The sequence below is a fragment of the Alosa alosa genome, chromosome 18 (assembly GCF_017589495.1).
Source record: "Alosa alosa isolate M-15738 ecotype Scorff River chromosome 18, AALO_Geno_1.1, whole genome shotgun sequence".
In the NCBI taxonomy this organism is placed as follows: Eukaryota; Metazoa; Chordata; class Actinopteri; order Clupeiformes; family Clupeidae; genus Alosa; species Alosa alosa.
The window spans coordinates 1744882-1765001 of NC_063206.1; the positions used below are offsets into that span (position 1 = coordinate 1744882).

Here is a 20120-nt window from a genome sequence, read left to right on the forward strand (position 1 = left end):
TCGCTTTTGCTGCTTGGAGGACTTTGCTCCGAGTCCTTCTTTGCTAGTGGATGGCGAGCTATCATTTGTGGTGGAGGTATCTGTGTTTTTGGTCACTAGCTTTAGATGCGTGTGTGAGATGCTTCATTAAATTAGAGTTGCTTACAACAGATGTCGACAAAGTCTTCGCTCCTGGACATAATGCACATTATGCACATTACATGCACGTTCTTGCCTTGATGAATTTGAAGTAGTACTTAGGGCTAGTCCACACGTACCAAACCGATCTTTTTTTCCTCCGTCTTCCCTGGAACCGTATCAAGAATATTTGCGTCCAAACGGATCCATCTCAACACGACTCAACACGTTACTTCATACCCCAGGCCTATAGGTGGCACTGTTTCTTTACAGAAATTGACCAAAGTTTGTGTGCTTTACAGACAGACAGAATAGGCTATGACAAAATGGCTAGTGCAAGGAAACCAGAATTGTTTGTGTGGACTGATGGTGAACTGTCAACTGTAGTCAACTGTAAAACTAATAAACTTTATTTTACGGTTTGTGAAGGGTGCAGTCCTGTCCTTTATTTGGCTAACGCAGGTAGGCCTACTAATCACCTTTACTTTCTTTGGTTGTAGGATAGTCCGTGATTCACATTAGTTTTGGCCATCACCGCAATTAGGCTACTAAACGCAAGGCTTACCCAAGTTCTAGGGTATCCTGTCGCCACATTTATAATATTGCTATAAAACCTTCGTTAGTAACAGTCAATACGTTTGCCTGCATCAAATCAAATCGCGCATTTGCATTCAGTGTGCTACCAGCTCGACTGTGAATGCATGTATATATGTTGTAAGACATGTAAAATAAATGAATGACACTGGCACTACGCACAAATTAATGTAGCCTAAACTTACACCGCACTTTCCTAATAACTTAAGTTCTCTGGCGTCACTGACAGTAGCTAGAATGCATTAAAAAACACCGGGGAAAAACAGTGTTCAGTCCACCAAGTCATAAGCTATCGGCGCTGCACAGCACCAGTTGTGATATTTATCTTACGGAGTGTAATCGTAGGTAATGTCATGTATGAAAACTAGTATTGTTAGGCAATACTATAAGTGCAAGTCCAGGGCAGCTGAGGTGTGGCGATGACATCATCGATACGCAAGCAGGATCTGCGGTTTCGCTGTCTAAACGAATTCAAACGGGCTACGGTTTCAGATTTCTCCACTCTGGGACCAGGTTTCAGAAAAGTGCGGTTTCGGGCAGTGCGTTTACAGGATTCGTTTGGACGCTCGGCCAAGACGAAGCAAAACCTCTGCGTTTAACCTAAAAAGCGTCTCTGTGTGGACGGGCCCTTAGATGTGTGTGTGAGATGTCACGGATGTCGACAAAGTCTTCGCTCCTGGACATAATGTACACATTACATGCACGTTCTTGCCTTGATGAATTTGAAATTGTGCTTATTCTCCACATTGAAAATGCCAACTTTTCGGATTGCTCCTGACCTCTGCTGTTTCGTTGAATCTCTATTTTAGCTGGTGTGTGTGTGTGTGTGTGTGTGTGTGTGTGTGTGTGTGGCACGTGTGCTGGCAAGTGTATAAAAACACTGGCTCTGATTGGCCATCATGAAACATGACTCTGCCTTAGCCAATCATAATCGCTTACGTCGTTATTAACCCACCTCCTCACTAGCTGTGAGCCAGGGTGCGTTCGGATTACACAGTTTATTCAATCAATGCATAGTAACGCACCACATTTAACGTCCAATGCGTTAACGGCGTAACTGACGGGGAAAAGTAATTAGTTAGATTACCCCTTTAGTGAAAAAATAATGTTGTTACCGAACGCCGTTCTTTTAAACAGGGTTATTCCAAACACTGCCCATGGATGGGCCTATTGATGGCCTATATGAGTAACTAAATGGTCTTGATTAACTCTGTTTTATCCTCCCTTTCAATATTGGTAATAGTAAATGCCCTAAGTTACAATAATTTTGGCGATGGACTGTTTAACACGGAGCATGACTTATAACTTAACCTGACACTGACAATGTTACAGTGTGTCTTGTTTACCTACAAGGAAAACAACAGCATGTAGAGTGAGGAGTGTTACACTACTTACCACACCATTCAGTTACACTACCAACACATTTAGAATATAATGACCATTCAGTTACACTACCAACACATTTAGAATGGGTAATGACCATGGGCATAGACCATTCAGTAAAATGATCTGCAGCACTCTGACAAGCCGTATAATGATAATAATAGTACATATTGTTTTGTTTTTTTTCTTCTTCTTTTTTTAGTCTGAATTGATTGTCTTTCTTCTCTATCTTTCAGTGCCTGCTACTGTAAAATGTCCACCCAAAACGGTGTGGATGTGTGGCGATGCTCTGTCCGATCTGGCCCGATGGATGACGACCGAGCCGCCGCACGGCGTTAAGACGAGTTCCAATAGCACACAGGTGTTCCAGGTCACCACCTGGAGTGCGCTCGTGGTCGAGATGACCAGCGAAAATAGACGCAAGTGGCGCCGTCCAGATCTGCTGCTGGTCCACCTGGGAGTGAACAACAACGTGACTAACCCGAAGCATCTGCTGAACACCATCAGAAAGGACCTGACCCGCCTGCACAGCGACTACCCCCAGTGCCTGATCGTCTGGTCCAACATGCTGCCCGTGAGCGTGCCCAAAGCGGGCGTGAGGCCTGTGGCAGCGGGCAGAATCAATAACGTGATCAATCGCGGTGCGCTCACTATAGTAACTGAACTGGGGGGAAGGGTTCTCTCCCATGAGAACATTGGGCGTGAACTCTACGGCCCTGATGGCAACTTCCTGTCAGACCAAGGCACTGAGAGGTTGAAGCTGAACTTCCAGCAGTTTCTGCAAGAGTGGGAGCAGGAGGGTCATGAACAGAAACCTGCCTAGAGACCTGCTAATCAATCCCACGATGGACTGTCACATTCAAATAATTCTACAGAGAACACATCGCCACCTCACTGAACTCCGCCCCCCACATCCCCATACATCATCCATGACCACCCCTCAAACCACACCTCACACACACACACACATCACACACACACACTGCTCAAACCCAAAACACACCACACATTTCACACACACCCCAAACATATCATAAACACACACTTCAGCCCTTAAATACGACCCCACCACCCCACCTTCACTCACTACTCTACCCTAGTTCACCTGCTCACACCACGGATGGTGTACTTCACCAAGTACACACACACACACACTGCCCACGGTCCGTGTACTTCACCACAGACACACACACACACAGCCCAGTCGGTGTACTTCACCATGGTATACTTCATATTCAGATTTGATATTCCCACCTGTGGTGTCTATGTAATAAACATCAAGTTGATGATGATGCAGTATTGCCTGTTTAAAGGTGCTATAGGCTGCAGCACTGAGAACTGTTCTGACCTCAACACTAGCTGTTCTGACCTCAACACTAGCTGTTCAAGCTTTCTGATTTATTTCTGTTATTTTTATATATGTGTATATGTAACGGAAGGTCCTGAGTTTATGTTTTTCTCGTTCCTTGATAATTGTCTTATTTCTGTAGTCAACAAATTGTGTTGTGTACATAATACCCTGAATAAAAGGGGAGTTTGGGAACATGAAAGCCAACATGACTGTCCATTTGTACCACTAAGCTGCCATATACACTAATGACAAACCCCTACAAACATACACACTCCCACCGACAATTGGCATGTAGATCTGGCCTGTAAGATATCCACATTTAGATATGGACATTTCCGACTTTCTATCCGTTCAGAGAATTTACTTGTGCTATGGAACAGAACAATGTCACACGACATTAGGACACAGGAGTCTGTCCTTCTTCCATATTAACTCAGTAGGACACAGGAGTCTGACCTCTTTCCATATCCACTCGGCCCTTCTACATCCTTGTCTTTGAACAGGTGGAGTCACTCAGCCACGGGCTCTGTACAACATCTGCCTCAGGTCTTTATAATTATAAAGGGGAGACCCATACAACATCTGCCTCAGGTCTTTATAATTATAAAGGGAAGACTTGTACATGGTTGTGGATGGCTGCTCCATTTCCCCATTTACTGAGGTGCGCAACCTGGGTGTTATTCTGGACTCCACTCTCTCCTTCCGGTCTCACATCAACAATGTCACCAAGTCTGCCTTCTACCACCTCAGAAGCATCTCACGACTCCGGCCTACACTCACACCTTCAGTAACTGAGACACTCATCCACGCCTTCATCACCTCCCGTTTGGACTACTGCAATGGTGTCCTGTCTGGACTGCCCACCAAGGCTCTTAGCAGACTCCAGTATGTCCAGAACTCAGCTGCCAGGGTTTTAACCCACACAAAGCCCTGGCAGCATATCACTCCCATTCTCCAACAGCTCCACTGGTTGCCAGTCAAGTCACGCATCGCCTACAAGATCCTCCTGCTCACCTACAAATCTCTCCATGAACTCTAACCACAACAAGGACCTGCTGGCCACCCCCCGCACCAGGTTGCGGACTTTTGGGGGCAGGGCTTTCTCTGCCAACGCTCCCACACTCTGGAACAGTCTACCACTCCATGTCCGCTCTGCCCAGTCCCTGCCCATGTTCAAAAAGCACCTCAAAACATTTCTTTTCACCAAGTCCTTTGACCCTTAACACCCCCTCATCCCCTCATTGTTAAGCGACCTTGGGTACCATGAAAGGCGCTAAGTCCAAGTTATTATTATTATTATTATTATTACTACAACATCTGCCTCAGGTCTTTATAATTATAAAGAGGAGACCCGTACAGCATCTCCCTCAGGTCTTTATAATTATACACCAGCCAATCAAATTAAGAACAAGCGAACAACAGACGGCACCAGCTAATCAAATTACGGTTATACCTTTAGTCATTTGCATAGCTACCGTCGGGAACACCCACTGGCATGCGTTGACGGAACGCAACTGTGTGTAGAAGCCTTTACAAAGAGGAGACTCGTACAGCATCTCCCTCAGGTCTTTATAAAGGGGAGACCCATACAGCATCTCCCTCAGGTCTTTATAAAGGGGAGACTCGTACAGCATCTGCCTTAGGTCTTTATAATTATAAAGGGATCTTTCGAGTAGTGCTGTAGATCTTTATAGTAGTGTTGTAGATCTTTAGAGTAGTGTTGTAGATCTTTAGAGTAGTGATGTATATCTTTAGAGTAGATCTTTAGAGTAGTGGTGTAGATCTTTAGAGTAGTGATGTATATCTTTAGAGTAGATCTTTAGAGTAGTGTTGTGGATCTTTAGAGTAGTGTTGTAGATTGTTACAGTAGTGGTGTAGATCTTTAGAGTAGATCTTTAGAGTAGTGTTGTAGATCTTTAGAGTAGATCTTTAGAGTAGTGGTGTAGATCTTTACAGTAGTGTTGTAGATCTTTACAGTAGATCTTTAGAGTAGTGTTGTAGATCTTTACAGTAGTGTTGTAGATCTTTAGAGTAGTATTGTAGATATTTATAGTGGTGGTGTAGATCTTTAGAGTAGTGGTGTAGATTTTTAGAGTAGATCTTTAGAGTAGTGTTGTAGATCTTTATAGTGGTGTAGATCTTTAGAGTAGATTTTTAGAGTAGTGTTGTAGATCTTTACAGTAGTGTTGTAGATCTTTAGAGTAGTATTGTAGATATTTATAGTGGTGGTGTAGATCTTTAGAGTAGTGTTGTGGATCTTTAGAGTAGATCTTTAGAGTAGTGTAGATCTTTAGAGTAGTGGTGTAGATATTTAGAGTAGATCTTTACAGTAGATCTTTAGAGTAGTGTAGATCTTTACAGTAGTGTTGTAGATCTTTAGAGTAGATCTTTACAGTAGTGTTCTAGATCTTTACAGTAGTGTTGCAGATCTTTACAGTAGATCTTTAGAGTAGTGTTGTAGATCTTTACAGTAGTGTTGTAGATCTTTACAGTAGATCTTTAGAGTAGTGGTGTAGATCTTTACAGTAGTGTTGTAGATCTTTACAGTAGATCTTTAGAGTAGTGTTCTAGATCTTTAGAGTAGATCTTTAGAGTAGTGTTGTAGATCTTTACAGTAGATCTTTAGAGTAGTATTGTAGATATTTATAGTGGTGGTGTAGATCTTTAGAGTAGTGGAGTAGATTTTTTAGAGCAGTGTTGTAGATCTTTACAGTGGTGTTGTAGATCTTTAGAGTAGATCTTTACAGTAGTGTTGTAGATCTTTAGAGTAGTATTGTAGATATGTATAGTGGTGATGTAGATCTTTAGAGTAGTGGTGTAGATATTTAGAGAAGATCTTTACAGTAGATCTTTAGAGTAGTGTTGTGGATCTTTACAGTAGTGTTGTAGATCTTTACAGTAGATCTTTAGAGTAGTATTGTAGATATTTATAGTGGTGGTGTAGATCTTTAGAGTAGTGGAGTAGATTTTTAGAGCAGTGTTGTAGATCTTTACAGTGGTGTTGTAGATCTTTAGAGTAGATCTTTACAGTAGTGTTGTAGATCTTTAGAGTAGTATTGTAGATATGTATAGTGGTGATGTAGATCTTTAGAGTAGTGGTGTAGATATTTAGAGAAGATCTTTACAGTAGATCTTTAGAGTAGTGTTGTGGATCTTTACAGTAGTGTTGTAGATCTTTAGAGTAGATCTTTAGAGTAGTATTGTAGATATTTATAGTGGAAGTGTAGATCTTTAGAGTAGTGGTGTAGATATTTAGAGTAGATCTTTAGAGTAGTGTTGTAGATCTTTACAGTAGTGTTGTAGATCTTTAGAGTAGCTCTTTACAGTAATGTTGTAGATCTTTAGAGTAGATCTTTAGAGTAGTGTTGTAGATATTTAGAGTAGATCTTTAGAGTAGTATTGTAGATATTTATAGTGGTGGTGTAGATCTTTAGAGTAGTGGTGTAGATCTTTAGAGTAGCTCTTTACAGTAATGTTGTAGATCTTTAGAGTAGTGTTGTAGATCTTTAGAGTAGATCTTTACAGTAGTGTTGTAGATCTTTAGAGTAGATCTTTAGAGTAGTATTGTAGATATTTATAGTGGTGGTGTAGATCTTTAGAGTAGTGGTGTAGATATTTAGAGTAGATCTTTACAGTAGATCTTTGGAGTAGTGGTGTAGATCTTTACACTAGTGTTGTAGATCTTTAGAGTAGATCTTTAGAGTAGTATTGTAGATATGTATAGTGGTGGTGTAGATCTTTAGAGTAGTGGTGTAGATCTTTAGAGTAGCTCTTTACAGTAATGTTGTAGATCTTTAGAGTAGATCTTTAGAGTAGTGTTGTAGATCTTTAGAGTAGATCTTTACAGTAGTGTTGTAGATCTTTAGAGTAGTATTGTAGATATTTATAGTGGTGGTGTAGATCTTTAGAGTAGTGGTGTAGATATTTAGAGTAGATCTTTACAGTAGATCTTTGGAGTAGTGGTGTAGATCTTTACACTAGTGTTGTAGATCTTTAGAGTAGATCTTTAGAGTAGTATTGTAGATATGTATAGTGGTGGTGTAGATCTTTAGAGTAGTGGTGTAGATATTTAGAGTAGATCTTTAGAGTAGTGTAGATCTTTAGAGTAGTGGTGTAGATATTTAGAGTAGATTTTTATAGTGTTGTAGATCTTTACAGTAGTGTTGTATATCTTTAGAGTAGCTCTTTACAGTAATGTTGTAGATCTTTAGAGTAGATCTTTAGAGTAGTGTTGTAGATCTTTAGAGTAGATCTTAGAGTAGTATTGTAGATATTTATAGTGGTGGTGTAGATCTTTAGAGTAGTGGTGTAGATATTTAGAGTAGATCTTTACAGTAGATCTTTGGAGTAGTGGTGTAGATCTTTACAGTAGTGTTGTAGATCTTTAGAGTAGATCTTTAGAGTAGTATTGTAGATATTTATAGTGGTGGTGTAGATCTTTAGAGTAGTGGTGTAGATATTTAGAGTAGATCTTTACAGTAGATCTTTGGAGTAGTGGTGTAGATCTTTACAGTAGTGTTGTAGATCTTTAGAGTAGATCTTTAGAGTAGTGTTGTAGATCGTTACAGTAGTGGTGTAGATATTTAGAGTAGATCTTTACAGTAGATCTTTGGAGTAGTGTTGTAGATCTTTACAGTCGTGTTGTAGATCTTTAGAGTAGTGTTGTAGATCGTTACAGTAGTGGTGTAGATATTTAGAGTAGATCTTTACAGTAGATCTTTGGAGTAGTGTTGTAGATCTTTACAGTCGTGTTGTAGATCTTTAGAGTAGATCTTTAGAGTAGTGTTGTAGATTGTTACAGTAGTGGTGTAGATATTTAGAGTAGATCTTTACAGTAGATCTTTGGAGTAGTGTTGTAGATCTTTACAGTCGTGTTGTAGATCTTTAGAGTAGATCTTTAGAGTATTGTAGATCTTTAGAGTAGTGGTGTAGATCGAGTAGTGGTGTAGATCTTTAGAGTAGATTTTTAGAGTAGTGTTGTAGATCTTTACAGTAGATCTTTAGAGTAGTGGTGCAGATCTTTAGAGTAGTTCTTTAGAGTAGTGTTGTAAATCTTTACAGTAGTGTTGTAGATCTTTAGAGTAGATCTTTACAGTAGTGTTGTAGATCTTTAGAGTAGATCTTTAGAGTAGTATTGTAGATATTTATAGTGGTGGTGTAGATATTTAGAGTAGTGTTGTAGATCTTCAGAGTAGATCTTTAGAGCAGTTGTAGATCTTTAGAGTAGATCTTTAGAGTAGTATTGTAGATATTTATAGTGGTGGTGTAGATCTTTAGAGTAGAGGTGTAGATCTTTAGAGTAGATCTTTAGAGTAGTGTTGTAGATCTTTAGAGTAGATTTAGAGTAGTGGTGTAGATATTTAGAGTAGTGTTGTAGATCTTCAGAGTAGATCTTTAGAGCAGTTGTAGATCTTTAGAGTAGATCTTTAGAGTAGTATTGTAGATATTTATAGTGGTGGTGTAGATCTTTAGAGTAGAGGTGTAGATCTTTAGAGTAGATCTTTAGAGTAGTGTTGTAGATATTTAGAGTAGTGTTGTAGATCTTCAGAGTAGATCTTTAGAGCAGTTGTAGATCTTTAGAGTAGATCTTTAGAGTAGTGTTGTAGATCTTTAGAGTAGATTTAGAGTAGTGGTGTAGATATTTAGAGTAGATCTTTACAGTAGTGTTGTAGATCTTTAGAGTAGTGGAGTAGATTTTTAGAGCAGTGTTGTAGATCTTTACAGTAGTGTTGTAGATCTTTAGAGTAGGTGCGTAGATCAGAGAGAAGAGCTGCATTTAAGTAAGTTATTAAAACCAACCATTTGCATTTGAACAGCACAACAAAGCACCCAGAGACACCATTTTACAGCGGGGGATGCTCACATGACCTTGGCGAGTAAAATGTGAAATGACATACAGCTGATCATGCCCACATCTAACGTGTTTATTGCACATTGGTTATCCTATCCAAAGCAGTTTCTGTGCTGTGTTTAAGATATCGAAACTCAGATTGAAATGCCTCAAAATGATCACTGTCTTTAAGGTGGTCCTGGAGTTAAGCTGCCACTGCCCTCTCAAGGACTCTATAGACAGGTTTCCCGTTTACCAACAAAACTAGATGCGCACGCAGCCGTGGGGCAGAAGACGCTCGGTGGCCGTCCACAACCTAAATAGTCGGCTGCTGTAAGCTACAATCGGATTTTTTTGTATACCCCTGTTGTCTCAATGATAATAACATCTCATTTCAGACTATATTTCAAAGTTTGCCGTTCATTTGCATTATTAATATAACATCGTATTTTGTCATTTTTGTCGAAGACATGCATTCCGTTAGGGATATTGAACATATTTAACATTCTCTAACCATCGTGATTTGGAATTGGTGCAGTTTTCAGCACAAAAACTCATTTTATTCTTTTCATGGACAGCACTGCTCTACACTGTTCTATGGTGCTTTCTGCCTCTTAGTTGCGCACGCATGTTTTCGTGACGTTGCATAGAAATCCATGTATACAAACAGGCAGATTGGATATGGGTTTATAATAATAATAATAATAATAATAATAATAATGTTAAGGCGATTTATATAACAACAACAACAATAATACTATTATAATACATTTTATTTATAAGCACATTTCATGTTGCCCAAGGACACTGTAAAATAAAAAAAAAATCCAAGGCCAATATGCACTGTATACAAGCAAATTCACAAACATAGAACACACTGTTCACCAATCAAATATTCAACACAGAACATAGGGAACAGAAGACATGGTGTGAACAGCAATACAATATGTATAACTTATAATATAACAAAATATGTCTATATTAATGTGTGTGGGCAATAAGATGTGCATATTGCGACAACCTTTATCCATATTGGAATCACAGGAGCTTCACTGATGATCCACGACCTAAACCAAATCCAGGAAAGAGTGGAAAACTGAATTTGGTCTGGACTTTCCAAATGAGGGTGACTGTGTCAGTGACACTATAGAAGGCCAGAGTGCCAGCCCTGTAGTCCACACACACTCCTATTCTGGAGCTCGTCACTTGAGGAACTTTGATCTTCTCATCATTGTGATAGACACAACAGCTAGTGCGGGAGAGTTTCAGCGCCCAGGACAGAATATTTGACCCAAACTTAACATCAACCCGTTTTTTTCCAGCCTTGGTTGTCAAATGAGAGTGATATACAAACACTTCCACTCCACTCAACCTCAAAGTAGCGGCGTTCGGAAATGCTCTCCCAACACAGCACCTGGAAACATTTCTCAACAAATCTTCGTGGGTTATGTGGATATGGCTGGTCTTGGTCACTCCATTCCACCTTCCTGTTGTTCTCCATCAAATAGAGCTTCTTGTGTGCCGTGTTTGGATTCAGAGTGAAGAGCCGATAACCTTGGAGGAGAACATGTTTCAGGGGTTTAAATCTCTAAAAGTACAAACATGGGACATTAGCTTGCACATGGATTAAAGGAGAACTCCGCCGATTTTTCACATGGATCTCCGTTTCTCGAGGTCACTGAGTACCCTGGAAATCCAGAGTTCTTGCAAGAGCACAATGGAATTGTCTCTGCGAAACACTCTGGCAATGTTACTTTTTCCCCTTGCATCCCGTGGAACCGTTCATAACGTTCATGAGCAGCTACAGTGCCACTCTCTGGGGGCATGTTCATGAGCAGCTACAGTGCCACTCTCTGGGGGCATGTTCATGAGCCCCCATGTTCATGGCCCCATAGCACTGTCTGGCTGCATTAGCTGATGGCTGCAGCAACTTCAAATTAGGTAAAACCGATTGGTTTCAGGTTTTTTCGTACCAGCAGTACTCGGTGACCTTGATAAAATGGAGATCCATGTGAAAAAACGCCAGAATTCTCCTTTAAATCTAATTCTAGACACAAAAGTTTGTTTTTCAGCAGAGATCTCCACAGAGATGCTCTCTTTTAGTCTTGGCTTAATGCAAGGAAATGTAAGGAAGACAGACCCTTATGTGTATGTGTGTTAATACATATTGTCCATATGTCAATGTTGACATTATGTGTGTGTGTGTGTCTTTGTCTCACATTTTAAGAACTCCTCTCTGGTCTTTGATTCAGTTGAAATGGCCTTAATGTCCGTCACTGTTGTGAGAGATAAAGAATGATATGACCAAAACAGCCTCACAAGTACCCGCATCACGTAGAATTCACTGGCAATCCATGCTCTTACATCAGCAGAACAAACAGCATTCACACTGCAGGAAATACAATCTAAGTCCTATTAATGTTATATTAAAGGGGAAATCCAGTGGGTTTTAAATATGTTAAGTATGACCATAAGATAGAGTCATGGACGAGGGGTGACCCTATCTAGACCCGAAGCATTCAGAAGTTTTTTACAGATTCTTTCATAGTGCTAATAGCGTTAGCAAACAGGGCAGTTCTACTGCACATAAATCGCTTCTTTTAACCCATCCACAAAGTTCTTTTACTTCTAACCACCTGAAAGTTTATTTAGAAGATAGTTTATACACACACTACCTGGAGTCATAGTCTTGAGCTTGGTTTCCGGGCGACGCCATTTTGAATTTAGAACGAACGAGAATCTCATGTTGTTGATGGAAGGAGGACTGTGCGGAAGGAGGGGGTGTGTCACCCGGGGGGGGCGGGCTTAACGCATGAGTTGTAAAAGATTAATTCGACTCTTGCGCCACACTCTAGTCCAGCGGTGGAGCTAATACACCAAATAGTTGCCATTTAAAGAAAAAGAAGAACAACAACAAGAACAAGAAGAGGTCCTCCTTCTGTCAACAACACAAGATTCTCGTTCGTTCTAAATTCTAAATGGCGTCGCCTGGAAACCAAGCGGAAGACTCTATGGGCTTTTCAAGTCAAGGATTCGTGCTTGGAGTCCTGCCGAGTCGAATCCTTCAAAGACAAGGCAAGGCTTCTTCTTAGCATACGGAAAACACACAATGGAACAGACTAACTAGCGAGTGTGCAGGAAGCTGCAGGTGCATTATTAAAAATCATGTGCGCACAGGATTGTGGGTGTTCCAAGCACGGAGAAGATACACGCATGCATCCTCGAAAATCTCAGAACGAAGGACTCAGTGCTTGATAGAATTTTAAAGCACCCTTGACATTGGAACAGTGCTTGGCGAGATTCGGTAGCGTAACGTCCTTGAAAGAGCGGCTTTAAAGGACCCATCCTTGACTTTGAGAAACGGTCTATGGCTCCAGGTAGTGTGTGTATAAACTGTCTTCTAAATAAACTTTCAGCACACATACAATGTAGACAATGCCTCGTTTTAAATGTTAAGGACCTAATTACACCGTCGACGAAGTGTGGAGCTCTTGTTAGCCTTGTAGATGGGTTAAAAGAAGCGATTTATGTGCAGTAGAACCAATGTCGTGTTTGCTAATGTTATTAGCACTATGGAAGAATTGGTAAAATGTCTAACTTCGGAATGCTTCGGGTCTGGATAGGGTCACCCCTCTTCAATGACTATCTTATGGTCATATTTAAAACCCATTCAACAACGGATTTCCCCTTTAAGATCAAAAAAACTATTTGGTATTGTTTTTAATATGAAGAGACTTACCTAGCGCTCTTTCGAAAGATCATTTTTACTTAATTTAAGAAGACGTTGACTTATTTTAAGGAGTCTTCTCAAGATACATTTGCTTAACTCACTGGCAGACAAATTTGTTTTGTTTTCAGGATGAGAAGACTTAAATTAAGTCAAAGGAAGTTATGAGAAAGTGCTAGGTAAGTGTCTTTATACTGAAAGCAATGGCAACTAGATTTTTTGATCTTGATTAAGCAGTTTTTGCAGTGCAGGCACTGGAAAGGTTCTGTTTAAAAGGGCTATGCAGCTCTTCGAGCCAAGCCTTTGATTCACTACAAGAAGCAGTAACATTACTTAATGCAAGTGTAAGTTTATAAACAGGAAGATGACCAACCAGCTGCAGATATCGGTCGGACTTCCTGTTTGCAGACATCCTCCTTCTGAGGTTTCAGTGTGTTGGAGGATTTCTCCGCAGAGAGACTTTGCTTGACAGTGATGCTTGATATATCTTTAGACTGAGGTACGTGGGGAGTCTGTGAAGGAAGGAAGGAAAAATATGTTCTCACTTTTACAAACCTTTATTTAAACAATCTACAATCAGAAACTTCCACAGAAACCACCAAAGTATAATTTTTTAATCATGTAGATTTGCCTATTAAAATAACAGACCAGTGCCTTGGTTTTTTTGCTAAATTGTTCATGCCCCTACACCAAAGCGCGCCTTCTTGGTTTCAATATCACCAATTCCAAGAATCTCTCTAGACCTACAAGTTTTCATTAATGACCTTAATAAGGTTTACCTTCTGGGACAGCTGGTGAGAGACGGTGGTGTTTCCTGAGTCTTCGGAAGTCATATCCACATCATCACCTTCTGCAGGAGGTGCGCTTGATGAAACCGCAGAAGCAGTGGAGGTGGCTGCAGGAGGTGCGCTTGATGAAACCGCAGAAGCAGTGGAGGTGGCTGCAGGAGGTGAGCTTGGTGAAACAGCAGGAGCAGTGGAGGTGGCTGCAGGAGGTGAGCTTGATGACACAGCAGGAGCAGTGGAGGTGGCCAGAAGGCTGTGGGGCTCAGATGCGTTCTGGCTGAGATGTGACCTGTCTGAAGTAGGCCCTGTACTGTCAGCAGGGGGCGCTATGGTTGATGAGGTGGTGTCTGTGAGGTCTGAATCAGGATTGACCCCCATCTCCCACTCATCTAAAAATTTGTGTATGTTCTCTTTAAACATTTCAATGAATTGCTTTGAGAGGCCCTTTTCATGGTCATTGGAAAGACAGAGTTCAGGCCCAATGTTCTGGCGAGTGATGACTCTCCCCCCCAGGTCAGTTATTAAAGAACGTGCTCTGTGATTGATTACATCAATGGCTTTTGCTGTGGCTTCGTCAGTCATGCTTTTAAATTTCCAGGAGCCTCCTGGCAGCATGTCGGACCACACAATCAGGCACTGGGGGAAGATTCTGTGCGTTTTACCCAAATCCTTCCTGATGCTTTTCAGACTAAAGTGTGGATTTCTCAGGTCAACGTTCTTCCCTCCCAGATGAATGAGGAGCATGTCTGGGCGGGGCTGTTGCCGTTTGAACCGGCACATCTCGATTACCAGTTCCATCCAGGTCATCTGAGGAGTCCCCCACTGGTGAACCCTCATGCTCGCGCATGTATTCCCTAGTTTAGCAGCCTGATTTTGTGCTGATGTTATCCTTTTGGCCAAACCTGAAAGAGCAAAACCACACATCCACACCACTTTGGGTGGACCTTTCACATCACATTTTTTGGTAACAGGGCCTGCAAGACAGAAAAAACACAGTGCATTGCATTAGCGTTTAGTCAATCACTGTTGGTTCAGTCCATCAGCCCGACCATCGCACCAGCTATCACATATGTCATCAATACCTCGCTAACCTCCGGTACATTTCCAACAGCGTTCAAAATGGCCCGGTAACCAAGATATTTAAGAAAAACTTCTCAACCCTGCTCAAGTCGAGAACTACCGCCCTGTCTCACTCCTGCCTTTCCTATCCAAAGGCATTGAACGAGCAGTCTCCAAACAGGTCTCTGACTTCCTTTCACAGAACAACCTTCTGGATCCAAATCAGTCTGGGTTCAAAAGCGGCCACTCTACCGAAACGGCTCTGCTGTCTGTAACAGAAGCCTTAAAGAAGCCAGGGCGACCATCGCCGATCATCAGTACTCATTCTGCTTGACTTATCGGTTGCCTTTGACACGGTTAATCACCGTGATCCTTCTCTATACTCGCTGACATGGGAATCTCCGGAGCTGCTCTCTCCTGGTTTGAATCCTACCTCACAGGATGCTCGTTTAACGTATCATGGCTTGGTCAGCTATCTGCACTCTGTACTCTAATGTGTTTTTTTTAAACTGTCCTAAAATTGTGAGAATTGTTCTAAAACTTACTGTTTACCATGTTGTTAGTCGCTTTGGTTAAAAAAGCATCAGCCAAATGTAATGTAATGTAATGTAATGTAATGTAATGTAATGCTCACACTTAAGTCGCAAAAACAGTGACTTCAGACCTGACTTGCGACTCCACCTCAAAAGACTTCACACTTGACTCGGACTCGAGCTTTGAGACTCGTGAACATGCAGTTATTGCTTCTAAAATCTAAATTTATTCACTCACCGATCAAGAAATGCATTTACCATGGTACATGTCTTCCTGGAGTTGTGCCTTTTATCATTACTTTCAGCTACAATAACTTCTAGGCTGGGTGAACTCAGGCTGATCTGACGGCCGTTTCTATTCCACCCTGCAGCTCAGGCTGGGAACCTGTACATCTCTTTCTGCTGCTTCCGTTACACTTTTGCGGGGACCAATCACAAACTGGCTTATCCACCTGGCGCGCTATTGGCAGGTTTAAAACAATGACGATAGCGGGAGAGCCTGGAGTTTTTGCGTCGCTCTGTAAACGTCACCCGGTTCTTTGGTCAGATTGGTGAATGACAATCCAATAGCGTACAGAGTCATTTGAACTATGCCCGTTGATCACGCCTCTTGTGCAGTAGAAAATACATAGCGGACTCCCCAGAGTAATGTTCAATCTTAAAAGACTGAGCTTAGTCTGGTGAAAGCCAGACTAAATAACGTTGTGCACAGTGGAACAGCTACATGCAAGGTGTATGGCACCAGGATAAATTATGCCGGTTCAACAACCTTTAATTTCATCAGGCATCTCAAAACGCACCCAGATAGGTCAGTCACTTACTACTGTGAAAGAGACGTTAAACTTAGCATGTATCGTCACAGGTAACAAGCTAACCATTGCAAAGTGTTGTGTTAATGCTGGGAACAGACAGATTGCATCTTTATAGTTGGCCATATGATGCGACACACTTAGGTTAGGGCTAGAGGGATATGTTAAGTAGCAGATTAGATACAATGTTGGAGACCCAAAGTAAATTCTGGATGTAGACTAAATTAAGCTAGCTCCAGCATGAGTGATATTTTTCCTGTCACAAGATCACATCCACTCTTGGCTGCCAACACTTTGATTTCAGAAAAAAAAAAACATGATAGAAATGTTGCAGTATTAGTTTAGAGCTATTTCCCCCAAAAAACTACACATCAGTTGTATCATGTACTTTTCATAAGTGGCAAGCAAAATAAGAAATTGGAAAAAAATAATATTGAAACAGAGATCTTAATTTATGTTTCTTCAGATTGCAGCATTGCAGTAGACCCCATAACGTTATCCTACAACTGATTTTGCACTCAGAGTGTGTGTGTGTGTGTGTGTGTTTGTGTGTAAACTGCACTCAGAGTGTGTGTGGTACCTGTGATGGGCTCACTGCTCCCATGTGTCTGGTTCACCTCCAAAGGACTCTCATTGCCCTCTCTGACCTGCTGCTGCTGGAGGTCAAGAACACACAAGATCAGTCAAAACTATTGCAGAGTGTTGAATCAAAAGAATCTTTTCACAAGTTGAGCTGTTATTATTACCCCCCAAACGCCAAAATAAAAATGAAATTTCTGACTTGAGACAGACTGTTAGGTAATCTGAGAAATTCTACACACCGAAATAACACCTGCATCACCTCATTCTCCAACCAACAGCACTCGAGCAACTCTCAAATGGCTATAAAATCGACAACAAATCTGTTTGCTAAGCCCATACTCACATTAATGAGGAGAAAATACATCTTGATATCAGACATAATTTCTGCTACCCTGAACAAGTAGAAAAAATATGGCTTTTTTGACCCGAACTAGCAACTTGCTTAGTCCTATTGCAAGCGATGCAACCCCACTTAGAGTGCTGCAGAAGTGTCGTTAGTCTTATTAAGAGTTTATGTGCCATCAAAATGATTTGAATGACAAAGGCATTTGAACCTTTTTTGAACCATAAAAACATAAACTGTTCTAGCCAACCACCGACGAGACGCGCATTTAGGAGAGTTTCAATTGCATGGGAGGGAGGGGGAGGGAGTAGCGAGCTAGCTCTGTTTTGTTTGAACGTCAACAGAAGTGACATAACCCAATATCACTTAGAGCACCTTTAATGAGATAATGATTAAGTAAGTGACTTCTTGGTTTCAATATCACCAATTCCAAGAAGCTCTCTAGATCTACAGGTTTTCATTAATGACCTTAATGAGATAATGATCAAGTAAGTGACCTGGTTTACCTTCTGGGAGAGCTGGTGAGAGATGGTGGTGTTTCCCGAGTCTTCGGGAGTCATATCCACATCATCACCTGCTGCAGGAGGTGCGCTTGATGACACAGCAGGAGCAGTGGAGGTGGCTGCAGGAGGTGCGGTTGATGAAACAGCAGGAGCAGTGGAGGTGGCTGCAGGAGGTGAGCTTGATGACACAGCAGGAGCAGTGGAGGTGGCTGCAGGAGGTGCGCTTGATGACACAGCAGGAGCAGTGGAGGTGGCTGCAGGAGGTGAGCTTGATGACACAGCAGGAGCAGTGGAGGTGGCTGCAGGAGGTGAGCTTGATGACACAGCAGGAGCAGTGGAGGTGGCCAGAAGGCTGTGGGGCTCAGATGCGTTCTGGCTGAGATGTGACCTGTCTGAAGTAGGCCCTGTACTGTCAGCAGGGGGCGCTATGGTGTCTGTGAGCTCCGATTCAGGATTGACCCCCATCTCCCACTTATCCAAAAATCTGTGTATGTTCTCTTTAAACATTTCAATGACTTGCTTTGAGAGGCCATTGGAGAGATAGCGTTCAGGCCCAATGTTCTGGTGAGTGATAACTCTCCCCCCCAGGTCAGTTATTAAAGAACGTGCTCTGTGATTGATTACATTAATGGCTTTTGTTTTGGCTTTGACCGTCATGCTTTTGAATTTCCAGGAGCCTCCTGGCAGCATGTCGGACCACACAATCAGGCACTGGGGGAAGATTCTGTGCGTTTTACCCAAATCCTTCCTGATGCTTTTCAGACTACAGTGTGGATTTCTCAGGTCAACGTTCCTCCCTCCCAAATGAATTAGGAGCATGTCTGGGCGGGGCTGCTTCTCTTTGAACCGGCACATCTCGATTACCAGTTGCGCCCAGGTCATCTGAGGAGTCCCCCACTGGTAAACCCTCATACTCGCGCATGTATTCCCTAGTTTAGCGGCCTGATTTTGTGCTGATGTTATCCTTTTGGCTAAATTTGAAAGAGCAAAACCACACATCCAGACCACTTTGGGTGGACCTTTCACACCACATGTTTTGGTAACAGGGCCTGCAAGATAGAAAAAACACAGTGCGTTACATTAGCGTTTAGTCACCGTTGTACTGTTATCGCTGGATAATGACTTCTTATTCCTTCAACCATTTTTCTGTGTCTAATTCAGGTTGAACCATTTAACTTTGAAACTTTGTTCAAACTTTGTTGTGTAGGTCTTCTAAAGGACTGGGCAGCAATACATTTTTTATTTTTGTAAACTTTGTAGTTTTTGAGATACTAATAAAAAACAATCTAATTTTCCCACATAGACTTTGCATTGGACATTATGCCATCGTAGAGCCAATTAAACTGAGTTGCACCTGTTCCAACTGCCATCTGCTCAACTGACAGCGCTCTCTGGGGTAGATTTACTGACATTAGCGCAGTTTACGCTGCGTCTGTTTATGCGAGTTCGGTAATAGTGCGCGCTGTGCTTCCTCATTGTGCAAAGTATTTATCAAACCAGCAGCATATCGTGTAACCAACCTTTCTCCACCCTCTACCACAATTTACCGACGTCTACAACTGAACGGCATACGTCAATCACAAGCACAGTTGAATGAAGTTTGCTGATGACGGCATTAAAACAAATCAAACGTTTAGCGATCATGAAATAATTCAATACATGATAAGATGTCAACAAGCAGGGAGATATTGAAAAGCAGTAGTTCTACTCAAACTACTTGTGGTAGGCTATGGGAGATTGGTCAAATCTTGCAAGTAGGCAAGTTTAAGTGGATAACTTGGAAGTGTATGGAAGAATATTAGACTCAAAAGTTTTGTGTGTATCACGTTTTGAAACTGTAAAAATTATCTGTACATGTAATTGTCAAAATTGTCAGTGGTATAAAATTGTGTTTGTTTTTCTGATGTGCTAGCTGGCCCCTTATATATATATCCGGACGATATTCTCTATGAAGATATTGTCAGCCGAGGGAATTCGTTATCTTTGTCAGATGATCTAGGCAGAAGTCTCTAATGTCACCCGTCATAGCAATGCCCTTACGTGGACATTCATGTATTCCATCTAATCGGTGATGCTGAACATCTGAGCAAGAATAGCCTGAAATAAATCGGACATAGCCTACAGTAGGCCTAATAAATTAAAATAACCATTTTAACAAACTTGTTGAATTGAATGTCATATTACTGTACCCTGCACATAAAGGCAACGCATTTCCACAGCACCAGAATCCAACCGAATGCATACCTCCCTCAAGCCCTTCCATAATCGGCCTTCCACTATTATTTACGATGGCCAACTCCTCTGCTACTGTAAAACACTCTGGTGCCTTACAGTAGTGTTCAAAGACTCCTTTTTCTTGTTAGCTGTAAAACAGAGGCCAAGTAAAGGCTATAAGCATACTAGGCCTACATGTTTTCATAATTAGGAAATATTAATGCAAGCTTTAACTATATAAACCTACTATTCTGAATAATGTGTTTGTGTTTCATTTTCACCTGTTGCCA

The 20120-nt window shown here is 41.5% G+C and overlaps 2 protein-coding genes across 8 annotated transcripts in view; one reads left to right on the forward strand and one right to left on the reverse strand.

Moving 5' to 3' along the window:
• Window positions 1-3644, forward strand: part of LOC125311865 — a 59024-nt gene extending 55380 nt beyond the window's left edge. The window contains exon 24 of the mRNA XM_048270229.1: window positions 2331-3644. Within this exon, the coding sequence (XP_048126186.1) occupies window positions 2331-2917 (587 nt within the window). The 3' untranslated portion in view covers window positions 2918-3644. The remainder of the gene's footprint in view (window positions 1-2330) is intronic.
• Window positions 3645-10030: 6386 nt separating this feature from the next.
• Window positions 10031-20120, reverse strand: part of LOC125311243 — a 58249-nt gene continuing 48159 nt past the window's right edge. For 4 of the 7 annotated variants that reach the window (XM_048269112.1, XM_048269110.1, XM_048269109.1 and 1 more), the window contains 6 exons: window positions 17620-18665; window positions 16769-16844; window positions 13782-14761; window positions 13376-13514; window positions 11495-11551; window positions 10031-10829 (listed from right to left, as the gene is read on the reverse strand). In XM_048269112.1, coding sequence (XP_048125069.1) covers window positions 10579-10829; window positions 11495-11551; window positions 13376-13514; window positions 13782-14761; window positions 16769-16844; window positions 17620-18665 — 2549 coding nt within the window. In that variant the 3' untranslated portion in view covers window positions 10031-10578. The remainder of the gene's footprint in view (window positions 10830-11494; window positions 11552-13375; window positions 13515-13781; window positions 14762-16768; window positions 16845-17619; window positions 18666-20120) is intronic. The other 3 variants (XM_048269111.1, XM_048269115.1, XM_048269114.1) reach the window with 3 other exon arrangements.